Source organism: Eptatretus burgeri, chromosome 13 (assembly GCF_056783735.1).
Source record: "Eptatretus burgeri isolate ZD-2024b chromosome 13, Ebu_testis_v1, whole genome shotgun sequence".
Taxonomy (NCBI): domain Eukaryota; kingdom Metazoa; phylum Chordata; class Myxini; order Myxiniformes; family Myxinidae; genus Eptatretus; species Eptatretus burgeri.
Window position 1 is genome coordinate 76,706,162 of NC_140973.1, and position 21,135 is coordinate 76,727,296.

The window sequence follows — 21,135 nt, forward strand, 5'->3', positions numbered from 1 at the left end:
AATAACAATGACCAATATAAAATAAAATCAAGTGCAATACTATCCAATACCTGTCCGTGACATTTGTTATTAGACAATCACACCATATAACTAGAAGAGCACTCGGTAGACCACATACCTCCGCCAGGTTGAACAGTTTACATTTTGTATCTCACCAATAGGCCAAATCTGCATCCGTACCTTAACCAAAATCAAAACGGCTTGTTCTTGTCACCAACCCAACTCATCCACCAAGTTTTGTCATAATCCGTCCAAAATTTTTTGATATATCGTGTAATACATCGTTTTTGACCCTATCTCTATCTCTCAACGGTGAAGAAGCATCCCAATGGCCTTGCCTTAGCCATTGCAGGTATTTAACAGAATACTAAATTTGAAACAGACACGTTGTCAATCCCATATACGCAGTGTCAACTCATGTAAATACAAACAACTATTCACTTTACACAGCATAGCTCGAGCGTCGATCAAGTTGGTGAGTAATGGAATGCGGGATTGAGAGAGTTTGAAACAAATAGTTTATTCAGCTTCTTCAATTACCACCCAGAAGATCAGCTGGGCACAGACAATCAACAAGGTTTTGATCCTTCAATCCCAGAACCTGTTGGTCCACAACATTAGTCGTGTCTGAAGGTCATCCAACCAAGCAGACATATAGAGATACAGAAATAATGACAATCCACAGACCTTGTGAAGAAGGTGCTTCTAAAATTCCCCAGCGTTGACTTTTCTCCTTTTTGAGGCGTAAAGTGATCACAGCTTTTCGCACGATGAAATGGCACTGCTCCGGTATGACTGTGTGCCTGTGGATGGTGCAACCAAACAACAGGTCCACCAATTAGTCTGGTGAAACATCCAATGACAGTGCCAAATAACTAGCTTTTGAGATAAATAACTAGCATTTATAATCCAGTTACTTAAAATAACTTGTGTCAAAACCGAGAATGTAAAAACAAATGAACAAACAAATAAATAAATAGAACACCTCAGCCAGGAGGTTTAACATCAGCCATCTTTCCAATTTCTAAATCACCATGAAGCATAAAATTACAACATAGGAACACAATAACACATCTAACGGGATGGCACTGAGGTCACAAACTTACCTTAAAAACCGCCTCGTCTGGGTTCAAATCCCAAACCAACTATAAACTGTCCGATTGGTGCTTTCAAAGAAGCGCATTGCATTACGTTTGTCGTCCCTCGGATGGATGTAAATATGGGCACTCCTCTGTTAGTATTAATTGGTGGAAATTGAAGATCCCACCCTGTGTGAAGAAGAGTACGATAGTGACCATTGGCACCCTGACCAACTTCTCTCCCTAACCAGATATAGTCACAAGTGAAGCCAGGCCAGCTGCTTTGTGAATATCTTGGGCAAATCTACCTCCTGTGGCTGACACCAAGGGGAGGTAGGTGGAATCCATTGTGGGCAAGCAGTAATAGTAGTAGTTGCTGCAGCTGTTGTGGTTGCTGTTGCCGTTGCTGCAGCCGTTGCCGTTGCCATTGCTGCAGCCGTTGCCGTTGCCGCAGCTGCAGCCGTTGCCGCAGCTGCAGCCGTTGCCGTTGCCGTTGCCGTTGCCGTTGCCGTTGCCGTTGCCGTTGCTGCAGCCGTTGCCGTTGCTGCAGCCGTTGCCGTTGCTGCAGCCGTTGCCGTTTCTGCAGCCGTTGCTGCTGTTGCGGTTGCTGCGGCCGTTGCGGTTTCTGCAGCCGTTGCTGTTGGTGCAGCTGTTGCGGTTGCGGTTGCTGTTGCTGCAGCTGTTGTGGTTGCTCAATGACCCTGATATCAGCTGACCTTTTGCCTGATCGCCTCAAACGTTCATGATCTTTTGTGGACGGCCCTTCATATCCATCGAACACAACACAGCACAATCCATACTTATTAGAAAGATAGGATTCGTACTGTTCAGCAACCTCTAGATAGGTAGTATTCTTGTTCCATCAAATGCGGTGTCACAGCCAACCACCATCTATCACAATATGCAGGTCTCCAAGTGGACCAGCAGCTTCGAGATTGATATTTGTCATATCTTTCTTGATGACCATGGCCAATTCTGCTTTGTCAGACTTCCTCATGCAATAATCCTTGAAGAGTGATGTAGGTATTGCCGACAGTTCATACATGAAGTATAACTTGATGTCCTCAGACTCTCGCTGTGCAAGTGCTGTGCAGCGTATGAACAATACAGATGACTCAATTTGGATATTCTTCTTGGAAATTTTAATGGTGTGTTTTGTGACATTAAATAAATTAAAAGTGGCCCATATAATCATAAATAAAATATAATACTAAAATTTAACTCACCTTTTCAATCCTTATGGCAGTACGGCACAAGTTCAGTCATGTTACACTGATTCCATAAACGCACAATGTAAACAGATTATAGTTATACTGCGTACAACCCCGTTACATCATATTAGAGTAATAGTAGATTAACAGTTCTATTACTATACATGATGTCTGATAAAGTGCACGAAGGATTCTTTGAAACGTACTCAGTTTATTATATTGAAATATATATCCATTCTTTTGTATCTAGGCCCTATATAAAGTTCTGAATCCGTTGATTGCAAACACGGTTATGCCACCTTGAGAATGCTTTAATTAGACCCTCATATGGATGGACATGGCACCTTTGTCTGTGAAACTGGAAGCATACGTAATAGGAAGGAATAAATACGAGTTAGAATAGCTTTATTTTCGTGTACTCATACATGTCCATCTTTACCAGGGCGGTCTGGACTCGTGACCGTGCGGCCGCGGAGCTTCGGTTTAACCCGTATATTGGTGGCCATCTTGGATTTTTAATATGACGTCTATGTCAGAACTAAATTCTTTTGTCATAGTAGGATAAAACATTTTATGTTTAATATACAAGCCAATTTGCAATACTCTAGTATTCCAGAAAAAAAAAAAAAGGAATCGGTATTTTCCTTTTTCTAACCCTTATTCTCGTTGTGCGAAAAAAGCCGAAATATCGACAAAATTTCAAAATGCCGTCAAAAATTTTCCCCAAAGTGATTCGCTCAGGACCTTTTTTTCTGTGGTATTGGAGACATTGATGAGTAGAAATCAGAAGAGTTTGATAATAGTAATTTCTTCCCCAGATCACACCAAAAGGGATCCATTCCACCGGTCTAAACGTATTTAGATGTAGATCAGAAAATAAAATGATCAATATATTCATGTATTTTGAGGGTGAAAAACATGGGTTCGGCTAATACACGGCCGTGATTTATACAACGGAAAATACGGTAGTTTCCTTTCAAACTTTATATGAGATGTCGCAGATGATTAGTGGACTGCAAGGTCACACCGAATGTATTGTTGTGGCCCGGGATCGGTGGCGAGAACGACCGCGAGGTGGGGAACTCCCCGGAAACTCCCACCAGACTCCCCGGAATTTATAGGCCGTCGCTCCGGATATCTCCGAAGCCGGCGGGTCGATTAATCGACCGTGAAACGCCAATATCTCGACCGCGTGGCGAAGGGTTAATTGTCCAGATCCAATACACCTAAGTAACCACGCAGTCTTGGCTACCGGGGATTCACGCCCTCGGAACGTCTGGCCGAACCGGATCACTCTACCAGTTACGGTAGAGTATCAACTTCCACCTACCAACTCCGGCTCGGATGCAGTCGAGCGGGCCTGCCCAGGACGTTCCGGCTACACTGTACCGATTACCAAGGATGAAACCCCGTCTGAACTCAGACCCGGACCATGCTGGCCCAAATAAAGAAAGGACGGAAACGAGCTGGGAACATTTCTAATCATTTATTTACTGTAAATAAAACACAAAAGAAGCGAGACTTAAAGTGAATATTCGATGCAAGTATTTACAATGGGCAAAAACACTTATGCAGTTCCACTTACAAGATGGGCCCAACACACTCATAAACACACACAAATGAAAAGAAAAACCCAAGGTTCTTTATTTGACCCTCCAGCCGATGAGTGAGATGAGCTGGGGGTCAGAGTTTGGCTTGTACCTGGTCGTCGGAGGGAGGGCATGCTCCGCGATGCGGCACCTGACAAAGGTCGTTGGTCCGATCCCCAGTCGCACGTGGGGGATTTGAGGCCCGTGGCGGAGTTCGGGTGGCGAATAATTGGGGTCCACGGAGGGGGGGGGGTCTCGTGACAGCAAAAAAACCCCTCCAAACAGCAACGTAGACCTCCTGTGAACACTCCTCGTAACCACCCCTTCATAACAGCAAAAACCCTTCGCCCACAGAACTCCTCTTGCACTGAACTCTCTGCTGAGGACGGTGTCGGTAATTTTATGGACCTCCCTCAGCGGGGAGGGGCCTTAGTGAAACTGACGTCACAGTTTGCCCTGATTGGACGGGGCTCCCATGGGTCCGCCCTTTCTGGGCGGGATTTCATCCATGTCGGGGAAAACCCCACCCCCCTGTCCACGCGTGCCCATACTCGTCAAAAAGAAGGTACAAAGTTTGTAGAAGCCGAGAAGGAACTGCCAGAGATTCTGCCTCGGACAGCGAGTTGCCGGTTAGACGAGTGAAACGCTTGTTCAGTGGTGTTGTCCGTTTGTTTGATGGTTTTTTGGATGGTTGGATTTAATAACTTAACTAAAAGAAATCGCAACGCACGTTTTTGATCCTCCCACTAGACAAAAGGAAGGGGAATCTGACTACACACATACTTAACGGAATAACTGACTTTTGGGACCTGAATGTTGAGTGCTCATGGTTTCCAGATCCGTAACAGTATTATTTAGTATTCATTCATAGCCTCGGTGTTTAAGACACCTCCATGAGGAAATGTAATACATGGATTAGGATTTGCAGTGCTCGCTATTTGACAACACACACACACTTTTGCATGTAATCATGGGTCTACCAACACACCACAATATTAGTACGTGCAAGCAGGAAAACAAATAAGAGTTTGAAGGTAACAAAGTCTGTTCATATTCTTTGTGAAGCTGTCCATCAGTTATTTGTTTGAGACAAAGCTTTGTTTAGCAGCAGCAAAGTCCCACGGTAGAAAAGTAAAGACCGATTTTTTGGAGAATCGAGGTAAGATGGCTAACTCACCGCAATCGAACATTCCAACTGTACAGAGCCGATGGCTCTGGATCGTCCTGCTCCTGAACAAACTTGGTGTCACTGAAACACAGGAAAGACATTTTGAATAGATTACAAAAAGACTTGGTGTACACAATTCATCAAGTTTATGGGACATTGTATCTGAAAAAAAATTCCCAGCATATTCAATTAGAACAAAGTCGATGGTGCACCATCACAAGTCCCCACATTTCCCATCTATAGCACAGTTGAAAGATGGAAAAAGGTTCCACCAGGAATGACCCAAATCAAATTTTGAGTTAAACATTGTTTTCTGTTTTCACCCCAAGTCCCCACCTTCTCGGGCATGAACCTGGGGGTCAAATCCCCCAAAAACGTTACATATTTCCTGCATCCACCAATGTTGATTACATATACAAAGTTTCACGGAAAAAAGGTTTTAAAAAAAGTGCCCATCATTGCATTTTTCAGTATGTGACTTTTGACACCACACAGGGGGCAGGGCCAAAAATGATACTACTCTTGTATCTTTTTGCCATGTAGCAATCATAACCACCAAGTATGGTGACTTTCTACACAACTGTTTAGGAGATAGTGTGATGGACAGACGGATAGGCAGTGCTGAAGACCATACCCCCCCTTTTTTCTTTCAAAAATCATGGAGATCAAAATATATTAATAATCAAATTTTTTTCAAATCAATTAATTTACCTCATAGTTTTAACCAGCAATTAAATTCCATTACAATTCTCTCGTGTTAAATGGCGCTTTTTCTGAGTTTTTTTCCCCCTTCTGCGCAGACACGTGACACTTATTTGATTGGTGGTTTCGCAATGCATCTGATCTACGAATTCCTCTTAACAAAGTAGAATTTGAATGTACCGTAATGGGGAATATTCCTTTTTCAACAAATTGCCTTTTCTTTTACTGTACTCACTGGTTTTTACCCATGTACTCACTGCCTTTTTAGGTCATCTCTTCGAGCATGACCTAATAATATTGGTGTTGAGAGGAGAGGTGACGATCTGTCCGTCCGTCCGTTCACAATGAAGTTGAAGCAGGAGATCTGGTCATTAGTGATCCTGATAGAGGTCGATGAGACGTACACGATGCTACGACATTCAAGGTCACTGAAGGTCAAGGTCAAGGTCACGAGGCCTTTGAAGTTGCGAAAATGACAATTTTCAAATTCTATCTCCTCCGCCATTTCTCAAGCGATCTTGAATTTGATTGTAGCAAATGAATCTATAGGACAATATCTAAATTTTGATCGGGCCGGATTTTCGATATTTGCTTTCGTTTTCGTGTCACGTGACTTCAAAGTTGGCAAAAAATGCGAAAATGACGATTTTCAAAATCTATCTCCTCCTACATTTCTCAAGCAATCTTGAATTTGATTGTGGCATATCAATCTATGGGACAATATCTAAATTTGGTCAGGCCGGATTTTCGATACTCGCTTTCGTTTTCGTGTCACCTGACTTCAAACTTGGCAAAAAATGCGAAAATGACGATTTTCAAAATCTATCTCCTACATTTCTCAAGCAATCTTGAATTTGATTGTGGCATATGAATCTACGAAACAATATCTAAATTTGGTCAGGCCGGATTTTCGAATTTCGCGTCACGGAACTTCAAAGTTTGCAAAAACTGCCCTACCTTCAGGAGGCTATATATTCTGTACTGGACATGGTAAAAGTTAGTGAATGGTGTCATTGCATAGCAGCTGACCTTGTATATTATATTTATACATTTGCCACCGAAAGTGCAAAAGTTTCAAAACCCGAAATGTAAACGTCGGCATTTATTTTCAAAATATAATTTCGTGCACGCGCGCCAAAATGCCAAATCATCTTTAACCAAACTGCGCAGTTCGAGCTGCACAGTAGTCTTCGGTCATAACTGAACATTGAGAACTTGTGGTATTATTTCTCGCAGAGATGACCGTCACTCCCGCACGGGGGTAATTTTTATATACTCAATTCCTTATATTCAAAAAGTATATAATCACATTCCTTACTTGGACCGATAACTTAATGTTTTATCTCCCACCTCTCCTCTACTCCCCTTCCTGTCTGCTTTTTAGTATTTTGTTTGATGCCTTTCTCATGTGACACCAATCTCATCAAAGCCAGCTGTAGGTCATCATGCTCTCTCTTTGTTCTCCCAGACCCCTCCACTCCTACCAAAGTATATATATATATACATATACATATATATATATATATATATATATATATATATATATATATATATATATATATATATATACACACATCAGGAACTGCAAGCTTAGTTTAGTGCAAATCATTGTGGATGTTTACAACTCAGTGTTTTGGACCCTGTTGTACTGTGCAATAAATGTTCTTTGATGAAATATACTTATCCTTGTGGACTGGATTATTTGTGTATTGCAAATTGAGTGATAGTATTTACGCCGAGTCGGTTAAGAGAACAAAATTCCACAACCGCTTCCCAGCATTTTAGATATCAAAATCATAACGGTCAAATAATGGAGACAAATAATTTTGAGATGAAAAAATAAAACATCAGGAAAATAGTTACCTTGTTCTGAAGACCAATGTGAAGTCAGCCTCCCGAAATATGGCGGTGGTCACAGTGGTGTCAATATTCCGCACATAAACATCCACATTCACCATGTCAACAGCTCCCTCATACCAGTTGTGCTTCATGCACGGAACAGCTCGCACGCATACATCTGCGGAACAGCAAAAAACAGTGATACATGTTAAATATCACACACACTGAGCACGACAAGTAAACTACATAATAAGGTATAGGCTGATCACCATGCAGCATTAAGACCGTTGCTCACAAATGTTTTTGCAGGGTTTGTCACCAAGTGTTTCATTTTTCACCACCGTATTTCCTGGAAAAAGTCACTGTCCCCTCATCGTATCATGCTGTCGCAGTTGCCCCCATTGTTACTTCTGGGTATGGCTGCAGGGAATGATCTCCCTGAAAGGTGTTGTCCTGAGCCATGGATTCCTCTAACATCGTTTCACAACCCACCTGAACCAGCTCATCTTGGTCCACCATGGTCCGTACCGATGATTAACTAAGATTTGAATCCTGCTCTTAATTTTGGGGGGAGGGGGGTGGGGTTGCTAAGCACACCCCTGGCTCGAATGCCGTCCAGATACCAAATTATTGAGGGTTCAAATCCCGTAAATGTTTAGGGGTCCGTACCACTCCCGACACCAAACTGTTGCAGGCTGGGGGTCGGGTGAGAATACCACTTGGGGGGGAGCCATCTCAGCTCCCACCAGACTCCCTGGAATTGTAGGCCGTCGCACATGGATAATTCGATGACGCGGCGGGTCACTTAACCGACCGTGGACACCAATAACTCAACCACGTGACTTAGGGTCCTCCGTCTAGTTAATCCGGTTACCTAAAAATAATCACGTGATTTCATTACCGGGGAACACGCCCTCGGTACGCCTTATCCTAACCGGATCACTTTACCGGATCGGATGCAGCCGAGCGACACTGCCAAGGACGTACTGGCTAAAAGGAACGGATTGTTGGGAATAAAGTCCCGGCTAAGGTAGGATTCGGTCCATGCTGGATCAATGGAAAAAAAAGACAAAAACAAGCAAGGAACATTTCTAATAATAATTTATTTACAATGGGCGAGGAAAGGTATCTGGTACGATCAAGATTTATTGGAGTGTGTTGTGCAGAGACAGGGGAGAGAGAGAGGTGTGGTGCAGCAATAATCAAGCAACACAGAAGCGGACACAGAACAGACTTAACCCGAAAATAATAACGATCTTCTGCAGGCTTACTTACATGGACAGGCGCCAGGACACACACACACACACACACACACACACACACACACACACACACACACACACACACACACACACACACACACACACACACACACAACCCGATGAAGAGGGATAGAGGCAAGAAAGGAGAGGAGTTGAGGCTATGGTCTCTCGGTACCTTTGTATAACTGATACGTGGTACCCGAATGCACCACCAATACGTTTGGGGGGAGTGCTCCATGGTGCAGTACAGCTGGCGCATCGTCTCTCGCTTCGGGCAGCTCGCGTTGAGACCTTGGGTGTGAAGGAGGGGCTTGAGTTGGGAGGGTGGAGTCAGCGTCGTATGGGCAGAGAAGAAGAGGAGCCCAGTGATGACAGCAGGCGGAGTTGAGGTCCAGGTTGAGCGAAAGGCGAGGCAGGGCAGCAGAGAGAGAAAGAAGGATCCGCTTGAACCTTTATAGGCCCCGCGACGTGGGGCGGGGGGCCATCCCGAAACTCGGTGAAGTCACCCGAACCGGGCGCTCCGATTGGCCCCGACCTCCTGCGAGGCCCGGCCATGATGGCCGGAAACTGCAACATTCCATTTCTGACAAGATGACCCGACGCCGCAAGGATGTCGCGTTCCGACCTCACGACATGATACGAATCGCCCACACCGAACTCTGCGCCATGAATCGCCTTGCACAAACCCCCGGGCCGTGCCCTGATGACCGGCCGAGGGCAGCGCCGGTCTCACACGCCCGCTCGGGCGCCCCCGACCAGTGCTGGCCAACGCGCCCGCTCCATGTGCGCCAACGTGGCCCATGCCCCCCGCCCATGCTGTACAACATGCCCCCGCCCGATTGCAGCTTTGCTGGTGATGGAGGTGAGAAGGCAAGATGTTATGGCGAGCCTATGCACAGACAGCAAGATGTGTCCATTCGTGCCCGGCTCTGTATGATAACAAAGTGTCGCGAGCGGTACATTCGTGCCCTGCTCTGTATGATAACAGTCGCGAGCGGCGCACGGGTCTGCCTTTGAGAACCCATTCCGTACAACGTCTTCCGTTCCGATCCGCCATTACGCATGTGGCCAGCGCTCGCCCGATTCTGCTATTGTGTGCACGGGGCGAAACCCGATTAATATAATTAGTCCAGAAATGGGTTGAAAGGAACGTGCCGCTTGCGCCTTGCACACTCGCATCCCGCGCAACGTGGCGTGGGGTTGCCTTTATATTATCGGCCTCGGTACAAGTTACGTGCAGCGTGGGCGTCATGCTGAGTGTTTCCTGTCCATTGAGTGGAAATTACCGCTGCGTGTGCGTTTGGCAGGCTGTGTTTTCTCCGGAGGAGTGGGGGTGTAATTCCTGCTTGGCCTTTGCTGAGTACCCAGCTCACAGCAAAGGGCACATGTGCATGCAGCTCAGATTTACCTCAGGAATAATCAGAAAAGAAGAGTAGGAATGAAAGGACGGAGAAATGATGTAAGCAACCCGAGTTGTGAGATCCTCACAACGCACGCACCTGTTGTCCCGCTAGACAAAAGGGAAGGGACTATCTACACGTATATTAATGGAATAACTCTCTTGAGACCACTATATGTTGGATGCGTGTGGTTCCGAGAACCACAACAATATACAGTCAAAGCTCGTTACTATGCCACCCGTCGGGACCGAGCAAAAGTGGCATAGTAGCGAGAGTGGCATAGTAACGAGATTTTGTAAAAACGGCCTTATTTTCTCAAGTTACCCATCTGTAGTTAATCTTTAGACAAAATTTATTCCAGCAAGTAAAAGGCACGACTGTTGTATAAGCTAAGCGAACGGAGAACATACACACACTTACAGAGTTCACACACTAACATATGGCATGGCGAGAAATTCACGGCACACAAAGCTTACAAGAATCGTCGGCTGGCGCATCTTTTTTCGGCGGATCTCGTGCATCTCGTTGTCTAGCCGATCGCACGCTTGCATCACACCGGGCTTCCTGCTTCTCTGCTGCATGAACTTCCGGACGGTGCTACAAGCGCGCTGGGCTTCCTCAAACGGAACGATTTCCTCCTCGACAGTTACCTCGTCATCTTCGCTTTCCACCGGCTCCTCACTGCACAGAATCTCCTCCGCAATCTCCTCCAGCGTGAAATACCCGCCAGTCGCAAGGCGCTCGTCGGCTTCGAGAAAGTCAGACAGCTCGATCTCCTCGTTCTCGTGCATCTTTTCCTCGGCAGGCAGAGCTTCCCAGATGTCGGGCAGCTCCGCATCCTGTGGCTCAGTTTGGATCTCCTCTTCGATGAACTTGGCCTTCGCGAAACAGTTCCTGATAGTCGACTTGCCGAGCTGCTCCCAAGCACGCCGAGCGACGTGTAGAGCGTCGAGCAATGTGAACTTGAACTCCTTTCCCTCGTCTATGGCCTCAAGCCGGCGGCATAGCAGGAGCTTCTTGTAGTGGCGCTTGAGGTTCTCTATGATTCCCTGATCCATTGGTTGCGAATTGGCTGTCGTGTTGGGTGGGAAGAAGACCAGTTGGATGTTGTTCAGCTCGAGCTCGGGAGGGTGGCCAGAGAAGTTATCGAGACAGACCAGCACTCTGCGTCCCTGCTGGCCGAGTCGTCCGTCCCACGCACGCAACATCTCCTTGAAAAGCTCCGCCGTCATCCACGCCTTCGAGTTCGCCTTGTACTTGACCGGGATCTCTTTGTTCTTGAAGGCACGGGGTTTCTTGGAATTGCCAATCACCAGAAGAGGGAACTTCTCGCTGCCGCTCATGTTTGCCCCAACCAGAAGAGTGATCCTTTGCTTGCTTTTCTTTCCTCCAGTACACCGCTCTCCCCTGAAAGCCATGGTCTTGTTCGGAAGCAGCTGCCAGAAGAGTCCAGTCTCGTCCGGGTTGAAGACGTCGTCTGCAGAGAACTGCCCGAGTAAGGGCCGGAGAACCTGTTGTTGCCACTCAAGAAGGGATTGCGAATTCACCGCTCCAGCTTCGCCCTGCACTGTCTTGAACGTGATGCCGTGGCGCTTCTTGAAATTGCCCAACCAACCATCGCTCGCCATGAAGTCTGGTATTGTGCATCAGCTCGGCCAGTTTCATCGCCTTCTCCTTGATCAGATCGCCGCTGACAGGCACATTCTGTCCTCTTGATTGCTTCAGCCACATGAGCACTCCCTCATCAAGCTTCGGGTCATGAGCCTGCGTCAACTTCATGCGCTTCGATGGAAATCCAGCTTTGATTGCAGCCTCGATTGCATCCTTCTTGCTGAGAATGCCCTTCACGGTGGTTCTCTTAACTTTGACGCTCCATTTCTTGCTAATCTCCCTGGCCAACTTGGACTGATTCAGCTCCTTCTTCGCGGCATCGATGATCTCCTTCTTCTCCTTCAGCGTAAAGTCGGTTCACTTGCGTTTCTGAGCTGACATTATGGGCTGAATTTGAAAAAAAATGATGTCACTGTTGTACGTGTGCCTGCGTGTCTGTGTGTGTGCTCGCGCTTTTTGTGTCTCGTTGTGCGTGTTGTGATTGGCTTGTTGTGGCTGGCATCGGGGGAGAAGAATCGCGTGTTTTGACACAGTCTGACTATGCGCGTACGTATTGAGTTATGTTGTGCGCAGCTGGACTGTAATTCGTCGCTTCGCCTTTGGACGTGAGTGTGATAATCGAGCACTGCGTAATACAGACTTTTTCACGACTCGTGCCTTTTAACAGTCACACAGTAGTGGCATGGTAGCGAGATTAGGGGGTGGCATAGTAAATTTATTTTGTATTGAATTTTGTCGGGACCGAGCAAAAGTGGTATAATAGCGAGAGTGGCATAGAAGCGAGGTGGCATAGTAACGAGCTTTTACTGTATATACAAATATATATATATATATATATATATATATATATATATATATATATATATATATATATATATATATATATATATATATATATATTGTTGTGGTTGAGGAAATTCGCAAACCACCATTCAGGTCCCGTAGGTGAGATATCTCTGTAAGTATATGTGTAGTTAGCCCAAACCCGTTGTTTAGAGGGAATAAATGTCATTCATTCGGGCTGCGACCCTTTAAGATAGCCGTTTTTCTGTTCTATCTTTATTTTGAGCCAACCACGTCTCAACCGCCATCACACAACCACCAACCGCAACGCCGCTTCACAACAACGCCAACAGCCACGACCTTTACCGTCACAACTCGCTCTCGCAACCATCGCATCACCGCCATTCCAAGCGTCGCCATGGCCATCACCGCCACAATAAACCCTCCACCACCTTCACCTCTCCTTCTGCGGCCTTTCCCGCACCGCTTGTGGGCACCGATCCTGAACTCGTACAGGCCGCGCGCCGAGCAGTGGGTGCAAAAAGCGGCCTTTCCGAGAAGTCGGATCAAGAATGATTCACGCCCACTTCTGTTCCGTCCTATCAGCGAGCGCGGGGCGATTTGGCCCCTCCTCCAGGCGCGTCGGAGTAGAATCGATATATGCAAATTCGAGGATCAGGAATGATTCACGCCCACTTTTCCTCCGTCCAATGGGCGAGCGTGGCTCCGCCCCCGAGCCGATCCTGATCCGAAAATCTGCATATGGTTTCTCCTGCCGACTATAAAGCGCCGAGCGCGGGGCGAATCGAGTGAGAGAAGAGTTTCTGTTTCGGGCTCGAGTGAGAGAAGAGTTTCTGTTTCGGGCTCGAGTTGGAGAAGAGTTTCTGTTTCGGGCTCGAGTTGGAGTAGAGAGTTTTTGTTTCAGGCTCGGGCGCGTTGTGGCGGCGGCGAAGTGTGGCAGCAGCAGTCAAGACGGGTCTGGAGGAGAGTCGGTCTGTCGGGGTTCAGAGTCTGTCGGGGAGCTGCAGAGAGGAGAAGCCGGGAACGCGGTCGAGGGCGCAGTGGAGTCGCTCGTCGCGAGACCCAAGCAAGCCAGCTATCTTCTTTCCCCAGAGCATCAACAACCCCCCTGTTTCCCCCCCCCCGCGCTGAGATAGTGCGAAAAGGGGGGCCCCGTTCCCACCCCATTCCAGGCAGTGCCAGCGAGGCCCGCGGAGGAGCGCGGAGTCGGGGCGCCGCCGCCATTTTGCGGCTCATCACAAGACGGGTAGGCCCTACGCGGTCTCGCGCCCACAGACCACGTCTGCCCCCTTGTATTCGAGGGTGGCCCTTTTCTTTTGATTTTGAGTATATGTGTTGTCGGCGCCGTCTGTAAAGTAAAACTGTGTAAGTGTTGCCGTGTAGTCGGTAGTATCTCTGCATTGTGTTTCTTTTGGTACATAATTGTTGTGTTTCTTTTACATTTGCTTTTGGTGCATAAACGTTGTTTCTTTCTTTTACATTTGCTTTTGGTGCATAATTGTTGTAATTGTATATGTGTGCCGCGAAATGAATGTGAATTATGTTGAACTGTTTTTCCCGTTTCGCTTCGTCTTTTCTTTAATTGAATCTCCATCTTACTTCATGTAAAGGGTTGGTCGTGGGCTAAATACGCCCAATAATTAATCGGAACCATCGAGGTTGACGATAACACCGCTCGGTTATCTCGATAGTACGGAACGGGTCACTTAAAGTGGCCCGTGTCCGAAGTCGACCTGCGGCGAGGTGCGATCGCCCAGTCTACCCTCCGTGTGGGTACTTAGGTAGGTCGAATTTGGCGAGCAACCCTATCCCACGCGGGGGGGCCGATTGGCACGATCGTGGTGAGGCCGAAAGGCCCACCCGTGACTAGTTCCCGGCGTTAGTCCGAGAGGGTCACGACGGAATTGTCCGTCCGGTGGGCGACGTGCCGCGATTCGAGTTACGTGGCCGCTCGCACGGCGGCGGGCGCGAATTCGCAACAATATATATATATATATATATATATATATATATATATATATATATATATATATATATATACACATATATACATATATATATATATATATATACATATATATATATATATACATATATATATATATATATATATATATATATATATATATATATACATATATATATATATATATATATATATATATATACATATATATATATATATATATATATATATATATATATATATATATATATACATATATATATATATATACATATACATATACATATACACATACATATACATATATATATATATATACATATACATATACATATACATATATATATATATATATACATATACATATACACACATACACACATACATATACATATACATGTATATACATATATACAGGGTGTCCCAAAAGTCTGGATCTGTAGGCATTTTTCCTAATATACAATTTGATATTTTTCTTTTTCTTTCAGATCCAAGATGGCTTTGAAACCAACAATAGAAGATCAAATTGAACTCATTCTCATGTACACAAGACAGGATTCTTCACAGAGAGGAGTTGCTGCCAAATTCAATGGAAAGCATCCTGATAAGCATCCAATAACACATGCCACTGTCAAAGTGTTTTTAAAACGTTTTAGGTTCAGAAATGTTCAACATTGTTGTATTCAGCGTCGCGAAGTTGCGAAGTGTGTCGCGAACAAGTGTCGCGAACAAGGGTCGCGAAGTGTCGCGCAGACCAACGTTGTCAATTTGAGCACTTACTGTAATAAAACTTTAAAATAAATTTTTGCCTACGTATCCAGACTTTTGGGACACCCTGTACACACACACACACGCGCACACACACACACACACACACACACACACACACACACACGCGCACACACACACACACACACACACACCTCTGCAAAATGTTTCATATCAAGTCGACGTGAATGTAGTTCATGTCAACCAAGAGGTACAGGCCCAGACATTTTCCCCAATGCCACAGGACATGTTTGCTTTTGTTTATCTGCCATATTTGATTTTAAAAGTGACGGATTTGTGTGGCAACCTTCAGGCCAACTTTAAGATGGGGGAAGGTCGCAATATGACAGGATGTAACCAATTCGGAGCGATTCGTGAAAGCCAGGACACAATTCCCTCGACTTTCAACCGAACAAGAGTGATGCAAAAGGTGCATAGTGATCCTAAACAGAACAGCTTGGAATAGGCATGGTAATGAAATATGGACAAGATGAGAACCAAAAAGCAACAAATGGATTTGCAATCGATGATGTGCATTCAAGTTAATAAGCAATGAATCCAAACTGTAAAAAGTAACCAATCTTTAAAAATTTCCTCCATTTTTCTTACTTGTATATTTGTTGCAAAAACCTGCAACCAAATAAAACCGCATTCAACTAGTTGTAATGCAATTAATTCAACCTTCCTGTACCATTTACACCAAATCAATGTGAACTCAATAGGCCAACAGGAATCTCTCTCTATCATGAGATCGCTCCTTCCTTGGTATAGTTTATGGATCTCAACCAAATGTTGATGATGGTATTTTATGCATTTTAGACCAAAAGTATTTCAAAGAAACATTTGTGCTGCACACTCGGTTTTACACTTGATACTTCAATTCAAAGTGAATGGGGGTGGGTCAGGTATTGTCAGGTCAGGTTCGATCTGTGACCTGCTACAGGTACCATGTAAACCTGTACAAACCTGTTCCATGGTCGGGTTGTCGGCGACTAAACCGTCTCCCCCACCAGGTTTTCTGGTGAGGAGGGTGTTTGGATATGGACACCCAGCAGGATTAAAAACAAAACCTGTCAAAGGGCGGAGGAGCTCCTTGTGAGCCAACGGCCATCCATATCTAGTGCCCAACTGTGTCTGCGGACGTCCTCCTGCAGTTGGGTTACTTCTTATTAGGAGGTTGGTGGCAGGATTTGCACTCCAGCCACCGTAAAACGCTTCATTCCGCAAAACGCAAAAACGCAAAAAAATCTGAAAACCCACTCCGTGGGAGTACCTCCTGTGCAGCTTCCCTTCGCAGGGCAGCTCACCGGATGATGGGATTGGGGCAAAGCCTTCGGGACCCCCAATCTTTGATAGGAGGGAAACCACGGGGTAACATCCCTGGGTCAGATTGCGGGAGAGTGTGTCGGAGTGGTGCTGAGGTGTCGTCCACCAGACGGCGGTCTCCTTGGGTTAACCTGAGGCGGTCCCTTCGGGTGGGTGCCTGGAATGTCCTATCCCTAAGAGAGGATGATCACCTGTCTCTGTTATCATCTGAGCTCAAGCGTTTGGACATCGGGATTGCAGCTCTCTCTGAGGTTCGGAGACCGGATTGCGGCGAGATAATGGTGGGTGGTTACACCTACTATTGGTCTGGTCGCTCTGATGGTTACCATACCCAAGGAGTTGCTGTAGCTGTGTCCAATAAGCTGACCCCAATGATAATTGAGGTAACACCGGTCAACGAGCGTATTATGAGATTAAGGATTCGTCACTCTTTAGGTGTCATTTCCCTGGTCTCTATTTATGCTCCGACTGAGGCGAGTGATCTTACCGTGAAGGATGCATTCTACGCCACACTCGAGTCTGTGGTTGATCAGTGCCCCAGACGAGATACACTTCTAGTCTTGGGGGATTTCAATGCATCGACTGGAACTGATAGGGATGGTTATGAGGTGTGTGTTGGTCCCCATGGGTCAGGAACTATGAACCAGAATAGCACTAAGTTCCTTGACTTTGCAAGAAGTCATGGACTTAGGGTGGCTGGTTCATGGTTTCAGCGCCCGCAAGCTCATCGCTGGACTTGGTATTCCAACGCTGGCGGTGTGGCAAAGGAGATTGACCATGTCCTCATTGACGGTCGTTGGAGGATGATCCAGAACTGCAGGGTCTACCGGAGTGCTCAGTTCCTCAATACTGACCACAGGCTTGTTGTAGCAACTCTAAAGCTGCACCTTAAATCCTGGAGAATGGTACCATCCCAGCCTAGGCTGGATGTTGCCAAGCTCAGGGATGAGAGAGTAGCTGAGGAGTTTGCGAACAGGCTGAGTGGACACTTGGGGGGTCTGGGTGCTTTGGGGGTCCTGAAGAGTTGTGGAGCACCTTCAAGACCACCGTCCTTGATGTTGCCGGTGGATGCCTTGGAGTTCACCGCAGGGCAAAGAAGAATTTTGTCTCTCAAGGGACACTGGATACCATTGACCAGAGTCGCAGGGCCAGGCTGAATGGCAGAGCTGAGCTGTTCAGGGAGCTGAGGCGTAAAACTGTACGTGCACTGAGGGTGGACAAGGAGGCCTATGTGCGAGGAATCTGTGAGGGGGTAGAGCATCACCTGTGGACAGGTGATTCTCGTCCCGCTTACAGGGGAATTCGCGCATTACGTTCATCCAAGCCCATCCCTCGGAGCACTGCAGTTCGAGCAGAGAGTGGTAGGCTCTTGACAGAGGAGTCTGAAGTGAAGGCCCGCTGGGTCGGTTACTTTGAGCGGTTGTACCAGGCTGATCCCCCAGCTGTCGAGTTGGACGTCAAGGGTGTTACAATCCCTGTTGCTGACCCTCGAATCAACTGTGGTCCACCATCGCTTGTGGAAACACGGGCTGCGGTGAACCAGTTGAAACGGGGCAAAGCTCCAGGGATCTGTGGCATCCATGCTGAACTTCTCAAGGCTGGTGGAAATGCTGCACTCGCGTCGTTGCATGCAGTTTTGTGCTCTGCCTGGAACACAGGCATCATCCCAACTGACTGGAAGAGGGGCCTTGTTGTCCCTCTCTGGAAAGGGAAGGGTGATCGCCAAGACTGCAACAACTACCGAGGGGTGACGCTGCTCTCAGTGCCGGGCAAGGTCTTTGCTCGGATAATTCTTGATAGGGTTCGCCACCATCTGCTTGAGCACCAGCGTCCAGAGCAGTCAGGCTTTACACCAAAGAGGTCAACGATTGACCGTATCCTTGCTCTTCGTGTCCTCACTGAACGCAGACGAGAGTTTCGGCAGGGGCTGCTTGCAGCCTATGTTGATCTCTGTAAAGCGTTCGATTCAGTGAATCGGGATGTCCTCTGGAGGATTCTTGGTCTTCGTGGGGTGCCACCGAAACTGATCGATCTGATGTCTGAACTCTACTCTGGTACTGAGAGTGCTGTGAAGTGTGGTGGTACCGCCTCTGACTTATTTCCAGTTGTTACTGGAGTTCGTCAGGGATGTGTACTTGCCCCCACACTTTTCAGCACTTGTATGGACTGGATTTTTGGGAGGATGTCGGAGAGATCAAGTTGCGGTGCATCGTTTGGCAATGTCAAGATCTCGGACCTTGATTTTGCAGATGATGCAGTCATCTTTGCGGAGACTTTAGACATCCTCTTGGGGGCCCTCGAGGTGCTGAATGAGGAGTCGGAGCCGTTGGGATTACGGATTTCTTGGGTCAAAACAAAGATCCAGGCTTTCGGTGACATCTTGGATGCTGCTGTCCTGTCTGTGTCTGTTTGTGGTGAGGATGTTGAGGTCGTGGATAGATTCACTTACCTTGGCAGTGATATTCATGTCTCCGCAGGTTGTGAGCCGGAGGTCAATAGACGTCTGGGTCGGGCCTGGGGAGTCATGGATTCACTGGATCATGGGATGTGGCGCTGCCGGTACCTGTGCGGGAGGACGAAAGTCCGAGTCTTCAGGTCCTTGGTACTTCCAGTCTTGCTCTATGGGTGCGAGACTTGGACTTTGACCAAGGATCTGAGACGGAGACTTAATTCCTTTGGTACCAGGTCTCTTCGGAGAATCCTTGGCTATCGCTGGTCGGATTTTGTGTCCAATGAGCGGTTGCTGAGAGAGACTCGGATGAGATTTGTTACCTGCATAGTCCGTGAGCGTCAGCTGCGGCTGTATGGACATGTGGCTCGTTTTCCTGACGCTGATCCTGCTCACCAGATTCTCTCAGCGAGGGAGTCTCATGAGTGGAGGAGGCCAGTGGGCCGACCACGTGCCTCATGGTTGCAGCAGGTTGACCATCATCTCAAGGAGATGGGGATGGGCCTGGCATCTGCCTGGGGGATGGCCAGACGGAGGCCCCTGGAGTACCGGCGGAAAGTGGACGCAGCGACGCGCTGTTCTGGCACATGCTCCCATACCTGACCTGGGGGTGGGGGAGGATCCCTTTTCTGTTTCTCAACTGTGGAGAACACATACGATGATGAAAACAGAATGACTAACCACTGTGACATGCATTAGAGAAAAAGACAACACCAAGAAAGATTTTATTGCTGTATCTATAAAAATGAAAGAAAACCTCACCTCCGACCAGGCTCTCTTGATTGGCTTCAGCTTGTTCTTCATTTTCCACCACCTTTGCAATTGTCTTCTCCGCATGTGGCTCCTCATTGACACTCTTCTTCACATTCACCCCCTCCGCCGCGATACCCTTCTTCTCATTCACCACAACACCCTTCACATTCACCCCCTCCGCCACGATACCCTTCTTCTCATCGACCCCCACTGCCATGACACCCTTCTTTAAATTCACTTCCTGTGTGACACAACTGTCCACCTGTGCAAGACTGTTTTCCATTTCCACCTCCTTTGCAACATTCTTGTCAACCACAACCTTCTGCTCCATGCCCTTATCTGGAGTAGTCTTGCAACTTCTATTTAAAGAAATGGAAGTGGAAAAGCTCTCATTGAGTTGTGACACATTCACAACCTGTTGGGGGTGGGGGTGGGGGGGGGCAAAGAGACTCGATATTTTGCAAAATCAGACAGATCATGTGAACAGGGATTGTTACACCATTCATCACAAAGCAAGTTCAAGCAAACATCAAGTGTAAGATTCATTACAGTACCTCTCTTTGGTCAGGCAGGATGTGGCTGGAGGAATAGCCGTCTGGTATCTTGGTCAGACTTTCACCTTGAATGGGTGGAAATTCTTGGTGGTACAACTCTGAAGTACGTATTGTCCTGCCGCTGGTGTTGGTGGTGGAACAGTCTGCAGTATACATTGGCTTGGGGCTGGTACACATTTTTTGTGGCATAAACTCACTTTTCCAGTCTGTTTTTGGCATGCCCAGCATGTCACTGTCATTGAAGTGAAGATGAGATGTGGAAATAAGATGGGAATCCTGCATCCCCAACAATGTTGCATGATCATAGAGATTTGTCTCCTGTTGCTTTCCATCTATTGCGTTCATGAGCTCTCCATTAAAACACAAATCACCATCTCCTCTCTGACCGCAATCTGTTTCCTGGACTTTTGCAATTCTGCACGAGTGCTCATAGGGTATGCTCACAATCTTGGTGTTCAGGGTACCATTCTCACTGCACACGGCATTGAAGCCATCAGCAATGGGGCTGCAGCTTCTTTCCACATCATCTGTGAAAGAACACCACATCTGTTAATAGGGAGATGAAATGTATTTTTTACAATCAAATCAACAAATTTTCGTCAGACACAGAAGAGCACACATAAACATTAATTAAAATTAAATTCAATGAGAAAC

At 46.7% G+C, this 21,135-nt stretch overlaps 1 protein-coding gene across 4 annotated transcripts in view; it reads right to left on the reverse strand.

The window, feature by feature from the left end:
• The window catches only part of USP19 (ubiquitin specific peptidase 19), a 121,551-nt gene that overhangs the window by 65,692 nt on the left and 34,724 nt on the right, over window positions 1-21,135 (reverse strand). For 3 of the 4 annotated variants that reach the window (XM_085853163.1, XM_085853166.1, XM_085853164.1), the window contains 5 exons: window positions 20,482-21,008; window positions 19,937-20,342; window positions 7,613-7,766; window positions 5,057-5,128; window positions 688-803 (listed from right to left, as the gene is read on the reverse strand). In XM_085853163.1, coding sequence (XP_085709289.1) covers window positions 688-803; window positions 5,057-5,128; window positions 7,613-7,766; window positions 19,937-20,342; window positions 20,482-21,008 — 1,275 coding nt within the window. Of the gene's footprint in view, window positions 1-687; window positions 804-5,056; window positions 5,129-7,612; window positions 7,767-19,936; window positions 20,343-20,481; window positions 21,028-21,135 lie in introns of all 4 variants that reach the window. The other variant, XM_085853165.1, reaches the window with a different exon arrangement.